Source organism: Corapipo altera, unplaced genomic scaffold (genome assembly GCF_003945725.1).
Source record: "Corapipo altera isolate COAL_440 unplaced genomic scaffold, ASM394572v1 61411, whole genome shotgun sequence".
Lineage (NCBI taxonomy): Eukaryota > Metazoa > Chordata > Aves > Passeriformes > Pipridae > Corapipo > Corapipo altera.
Genome location: NW_020884875.1, coordinates 22,845,077 through 22,851,948, shown reverse-complemented (window position 1 = coordinate 22,851,948; position 6,872 = coordinate 22,845,077). Strand labels below are relative to the sequence as shown.

Below are 6,872 nucleotides of genomic sequence, written 5' to 3'. Positions count from 1 at the left end.
TATTGTCCCCCACATTTCTGGCCAGTTGCAGCTCCAGTTGGGCTTTGGCTGCAGGGATTTTCTCCCTGTAGCAGCAAGTAGCATCTCTGAATTCTTCCCATGTGACTTGACCTTGCTTCCACTGGGCATACACCTTGCATTCTTGTCTTATTTACAAGAGAAGATTCCTGTTTAATCAAGCCAGCCTTCTGCCTCGCCTGCTTGACCTCTGACATTTGGGAATTGTTGCTCCTGTGCCCTTACGAGGTGATGGTTAAAAAGTGACCAGCACTGACGGACCCCAGCACCTGCCTGGAGTCTGCTCTCCTCATGTCCAGAGTTGAGGTTTTACTGGCACTTTTCCTCTGTCAATGGAGTTTTTAAACTCGATCACTTCATGGTCACTGTGGCCAAGACAGCCACCAATCTCCACTTCACTCACAATATCCACTCTCTTGACAAGGACAGTATCTTTCCTAGTTGGCAAGGACCTGTCAGAAAGGACCATAGGACTGGTTGCATAAAGTTGTCAATCATTTTTTTTACGAATCTTTTGGCCTAGGTTGTACCAGCTTTGTGAGGCTCCCTTTTAATTTCTGGTAAGTTGAAGAACCCCATAAAGACAAGGGCATTTGACTTGGAAGTGTCCTTTAGTTCCTCAAAGAATAATTTTTTGGTGTCATTGTCCTGGCTGGGAGGTCTATAGCAGACTCCAACAGTTACATCCATGTTATTTTCTTTCCCCTTGATTCTTACCCAGAGGCTCTCAACTGTGCCATTCCCAACTGTGAGCTCCATACACACGCTGCCACTCTTCCACCTCTTCTGCCCTGCCTATCCCTCCTAAAGAACAAATCCATCTAACAGGACAATCCAGCTCCAGTCACAGGTCTCATCCCATCAGGGTCCACTTACGCCAGTGATGTCAAATCCCTGGGACTGGGTCAAAGCTTCAAGCTCCTCTTGTTTGTTTGTTATGCTGCGTGTGTTAGCGTAGAAATATTTCAGGCATGGTACATTGTAGCCAACACCTCCTGAGGCAGATTGAGGGATCCTATGAGTGCTGATTTTCTTGAGTTTTGGCACAGCATCCCATCGTTCATCTGTGGCAAGGCCAGTTTTGTCCCTTTCCCCTTCCCAATTTAGTTTAAAGCTCTGTCCACAAGCCTCGCTGGCTCCTGTGCTAGAACTCTGTTTCCTCTCTGAGATAGGTGCATCCTGTCAGGTGTCAGGAGACCAGTGTTGAGTAGATCATCCCATGGGCAACAAACCCAAAATTTTTCCAGTCACACCAACCTCAGAGCCACTTGTTGACCTGATGGATCTGCCTATTCCTATCAATATTATTCCTTGTTATTGGAAGGATCTAGGAAATCACTGCCTGTGCTGATCCCTCTACCAATCATCCCAGGGCCCTGAAGTCTCTTTTGATTGCCCTTTGTTATCTCGTCACTGCCAGTTTGAACAACGAATAGCTGACAGTAATCACAGGGCCTTACTGGACTAGAGAGTTTTCTAGTAATGTCCCTTACCTGAGCCTCTGAGAGACAGTAGACTTCCCTGTGAGTTGGGTCTGGTCTGCATATCAGGCCTTCCGTTCTTCTTAGTATGGAGTCTCCTATAATAACTATCCTGCTTTTCCTCTTGACAGAGAAGGTCTTGATGCAGGATACAGGTGGTGGTTTCAGGAGGCCCTCTATCCCAGAAGGACCTTTGCCCACCTCATCAGCTGTCTGGCCTTCTAGTGCTGGAGCATCATACCTGTTCTAGAAGGCACCAGTTCCACCTGTCAGATTCTGAGGAGGAGGAACCTTTCTCCTGGTATGTGCAGTGATCATCTTCCATCCTTCATCTTTAACAAACTCTTGACCAACAGTCCCTTAACTACTTACATTGTAGGCTTCCAAGTCCACCTGCTTCTCCACTACAGTGGAGGTTTGAGAATCCCGAGAGTCTTGAGGCTATAGCATCTCTCAATGTAATCAGTCTCTCTCTTGCTCATTTGCTCCAATACTACAAAGCCTGTTCACTTCCTCCTGTAGCTCCTTCACCTGGCAACATGGCTCTTCAACCACAGCACACCTTCTGCAAAATAACTGTTTGTTGACACCTTCACTGCCATGACACCCTCACTAGTGTATCACATCCCTGTTTGCCCACTCCTGTTTCCAGTGCTCTGGGTCAGCCCCACTCTCTAGAGCCATTTAAATTCCCCTTGGTTGCTCCCGGCAATGTCCCCTCCTCTCCCCATGGCTGATGAAGCCATCCAGGTCGTGGGGCTGCAGCTTGTGTGCTCCTGGACTCAGGAATCCCTGCCTTGTACAGCCGGCTCACATGCCCTAGACTTCCTCACTCACAGCTGCCTGAGCCTCGGTGACCCTTTTGAGAGAGTCAGAACATTTAAACAACTTTGAAGCTCTATACAATGCTGTATATTTCATATATATGTATGTATGGTCATGTACGCATGCGAGCATAGATACACGTGTGTGTGCGTATAGAACAACTTTTATACATACACACACAGACATATATATATATGTATAAAAGCTGTTCTGTTTTAGAGTCTCACCCTTGTGTCACTGCACTGTATGGTAATGGCTGTAAATAGCCAACTTATTTCACAAGCACAGAGATCAGCTATTGCTGCCCGAGGGACAGGTCTGTCCGTCACAGCACTTCAGGGGCTGCAGTAATCAAATGTTCCAGCCTGGCTGCGCAGGGGTCCGCACAGGCCGCTCACGGCAGCCAGCACTGAGCCCATTTTTTGTGAAAGTTTGCCATCTAGAGGCCATATCAGGAAGCACCAGCATAGAAAACTACCTTAATAAAAGAAAAACGGACTGAGTGGCTTTTCTGGTTGTTCGTAGGTACAGTTAGCTCAAAACAGCACTGCATTTAATATATTTCATGTTTAGCTTTCTTGGAAATATCATCTTGAAAGCCTTGAGCTAATGCTTCTCCCGAAACCAGAATCAGTTCTTCAGGAAATTTGTAACATGCATGTGTAATGAGCCTGGTTCTAGTGTAAGGGGATTTTTAAAATATTCATAAAACAACATCAAAATAATTAATTTTAATCCTTTTACAGAAATAACAATTTTCGAGAGACCATCTCTTCCACTGGTGGAGTAAAGATCAAATCAGCAGTAAAAACAAGTATGTTCATTGCACACAGAATTCCACATTTGTGAAAGGTAAAAATTTGTTCTCTTTATAATATCACCCTTTTTATTCTCCTTACAAAAATATCTCAAACTATACATTTGGTGTTTTTTTTCACTGAAAAAATGCTGACTGATATTTCCATTTTCATCTGTGTTTATCAAATTAGAGAAGTTGAATGAAAATACCATTAAAATACCTTTAAAAGATTAAGAAAGATCTTGAAAGATATTTGGCAACCTTTCCAGCAAAGTTTTCAGAAAGACTAGCAGTGTTATAATTTCAGGAATACCTGTGAATAAATCTGGCTTCAGTGGGTTTAAGGATTTTGTTTTGCTCTCTGTCTTCACATGAAGTAGATAATTGGGTTCTGCACCATTCACTGCTCTTCTATACTCTTGGGTCAAGAAAAGACTTCTCGCCATATCCAGTTGCCCAGGAGATACAGCAATTTGCAGGGCCAGTAAAGCAAGATGTGTAAGTTTTGAGAAAAAAGTAGTAGGCTGAGAAGTTCTCTCCTTTTGAGATGTATTTTCTACGTGAATTAGCATTTACACCAAGACACTCTGTAAATCCTACTTCTACTGTTCTGATTAGTACAACCAGGTGTTACTTAGGTGCATTTTGTGCTTTCAAAATTGTACAGATGTATATTAGTCATAACAAAGACATTTTCTCTCTACAAAGCCTGCACTAGTGTTCACTGCCAATGCATTTAAAGAAAAATAATTTTGAACTTTGCATTGATTTGAAGCAATTTCTGTCTTCAGGAATCAAATACCACACTGCTTCCTAATAGGAATTTAATTAATTCTTCTTGTTCAACAATTAATTAGTTCATAGTTTCTATGTATGTATTGAACACGCATATTGACAGTTCTTTATGTGAAGAGGAAAGACACACTTTGCAAAGACAGGTCTTAGCAATATCATAGAGTGTGCTTCATGAGAGAACTGTACTCTTCTACCAGTTTCTTCTTCTCATTTAATTTTTCCAGTATGACATCCATTAATTGTGAGGCAAAAGGAAACTGAAAAAGAAACATAGTAAGAAAAATGATCATTGGACTTCATTTTCCTCATGTGAAAGACATTTATTAAATATCTTTAAACTATCAGATAACACTTAGTTCTGACAATTACCACACACAGACATATCTGATCTTTAAAGTTCATCTGCTCAGTTAGTGTCTGAAAATTTGCTCTCTATCATAAAAATGATATAAAAGCAGAGTAAAATGAAAAAAGATAAACTCCTTATTGAACAATTCATGCTTTACTGACCATGTTAATGATGTAAACTGCAGTACCAGCATCTCTGTCATTTATCTTCAATCAGCTGATCAATAAAAGGTTACAGTCACCTCTAGGGCATGCAGAAATGGTAGTATGAGTGTATCTTCACTACTCTCAGGAGGATGAGACAGAACTACCAGTATAATTTTCAGTGCTGTGTCAATTGCCTTAGACTCACACATGAAAACTTGTATAATAAACAAACAAAGACCGAAACCCCCAAACCACCCCCCCCCCCAAACCACCAAAACAAAACAAAACAAAAACCAAACACAAAACCACAAAAAAACACTCAAAGTAAAATAAAACCTCAAACCTCCAAGTGCATTAATTGGAATATGCCACAAATGTCTGCCTCTCTAAAACATGATACCAAAAAATTGTAGCCTGCAGAAGAGGAGACTGAGGGGAGACCTCATTGCAGTCATGACTTCCTCATGAGGGGAAGAGGAAGAGTAGGCACTGATCTCTTCTCTGTGGTGATCAGTGATGGAACCCAAGGGAATGGCCTGAAGTTGTGTCAGGGGAGGTTTAGGTTGGATATTAAAAAAAGGTTCTTCACCCAGAGTGTGGTTGGGCACTGGAACAGGCTCCTCAGGGAAGTGGTCACAGTACCAAGCCTGACAGAGTTCAAGAAGTGTTTGGATGATACTCTCAAGTACATGGTGTGACTCCTGGGGATGGTCCTGTGTAGGGCTAAGAGTTTGACTTGACGATTCTTGTGGGTCCCTTCCAACTCTGAATATTGTGTGATTCTGTGTTATCTACAGAGAAAAATGAAACCCTCTTTTCTAATTCCTCTGTATAAGAGATGTATTTGCATAACTGATGCCTTAAAAGAAAGATATTTGGTATATTTTTCAGTGTCATCTCCTTAATGCTTAAGGGGTTTTCTTTCACAGTCTTGATGTGTCAGTTCACTGTTTGCTGGGAAGTATTTTTAAAGGTGGTACAGAACACTGGTCATGGCAGCGCCACTCAGAGTGGCCAGTGCTGTGCCACAGAGGAGAGTAAGGCAGTTTTCGTTCACTGTCGAAAAGTCTCTATCAGCTTCACAGAGCTCTGTCAGCTTCCTTGAACTCCCAGTGAGACCAGTGGTGACTGAGGGATCAGTCCCATACCAGAAGCTAACAGCTTTTTCTCATATCAGAAGGAGAGAGAATTTTACCTTAATAAGGCCACCAGAAAAAAATTTGGTAAAATATAGCATTTGGTGAAACAAGCCAATCACCTGCTTGTGCTCTTCACAACTGTAGTTGAATGCAATACTTTTTCATCTAGAACTCCTGTCTAGTTCCACAATTCAGTGTTGCTGCCCTGATTTTATTTTTTCACTTCTTTATTCCATTTTAAAGAGAAAATTGTATAGCACCTACACCAGATGGAGTACTGCCTGTTTCCTAGATATATGAAACAAAAATTACAAAAGAAACAAATAAAAACCCCAGACATAAAAGTACATAAAATACAAATGTTGATGTAATGTGTGAACTGATATACAGATATGAATCTCTATACTGATATTTGTAATTACTAACAAGTCAGAAAAAAAGTCTAGAATGGTAGCAAGGAAAATCTTATCAATAGCAATCATCCATTGTGAAGTGTCTATAATGGCAATTCTGCATGTTGCTGAACAGTCACTTTGTAGTTACAGAAAAAGGACAATAATACACATTATTTCCCTTTTCTACAGGAAATGGAGTTTTAAAGGGCTGGTACTTCTGGTCAGACATGTCTCCATCTGTCATAAATAACTTATGCCTATGGTAAGAATTTTCTAGTAGTCATCTACACCTGTCAGCTTTCTCCTGTGTGCTATTGTGATGACTTTTGGGGGAATAGAGGGATCGAATTCACTGAGCACAAATCTATTCAGCGTAATATAAGACATAATCTTACCTGACATTCTGTGAGACTTACTTGCCATCATGCTTTAAAAACACAGACTACAGCATCCTGTTCACTCTAATTGCTCTGTCTCTTTGTCTAAATATGTTTTCTACGAGAACACTATATCATTACTTCAAAGTCTCTAATTCTTCTGGCCTAGCTTGACTTCATTAATTTCTGATAGATTTCACCTCCTTAATGTTGTGCCTGAGATGAATGGTTTCTTATTGATGTCTCTGGCTCATATAATTCTACCTAAATTTTACTTGCTGATCACTTCTCTCTGTGGCTTCCATGTCATAGCAAAGTGATATTTCAAGAACCCTTTCCATTTAAATGACTCATTTAAATCAAGAGCATTTGGAAGTGGAACATTATGTCATTCTTTCAACATTTGTTGTTTTCAGAGAAAGTGCTGTATGGTTCTACCTGGTTTTCTTTCTATACAGACACCCAGAACTGGATGATCTCTAGAGTCTTCATCTTTAATAGAAGCCTGTAAGATTTGCTTTTAATGATGGCTCTGTAATTATACTGGA

The 6,872-nt window shown here is 40.9% G+C and overlaps 1 protein-coding gene across 18 annotated transcripts in view; it reads right to left on the bottom strand.

Annotated features, from left to right (window-relative positions):
- Window positions 1-327: 327 nt before the first annotated feature.
- Window positions 328-6,872, bottom strand: part of CNTLN (centlein) — a 265,942-nt gene continuing 259,397 nt past the window's right edge. For 9 of the 18 annotated variants that reach the window (XM_027634384.1, XM_027634388.1, XM_027634372.1 and 6 more), the window contains one exon: window positions 5,070-6,540. In XM_027634384.1, coding sequence (XP_027490185.1) covers window positions 6,504-6,540 — 37 coding nt within the window. In that variant the 3' untranslated portion in view covers window positions 5,070-6,503. Of the gene's footprint in view, window positions 471-1,107; window positions 2,065-3,034; window positions 4,176-4,428; window positions 4,511-5,069; window positions 6,541-6,872 lie in introns of those variants that run through there. The other 9 variants (XM_027634376.1, XM_027634383.1, XM_027634391.1 and 6 more) reach the window with 7 other exon arrangements.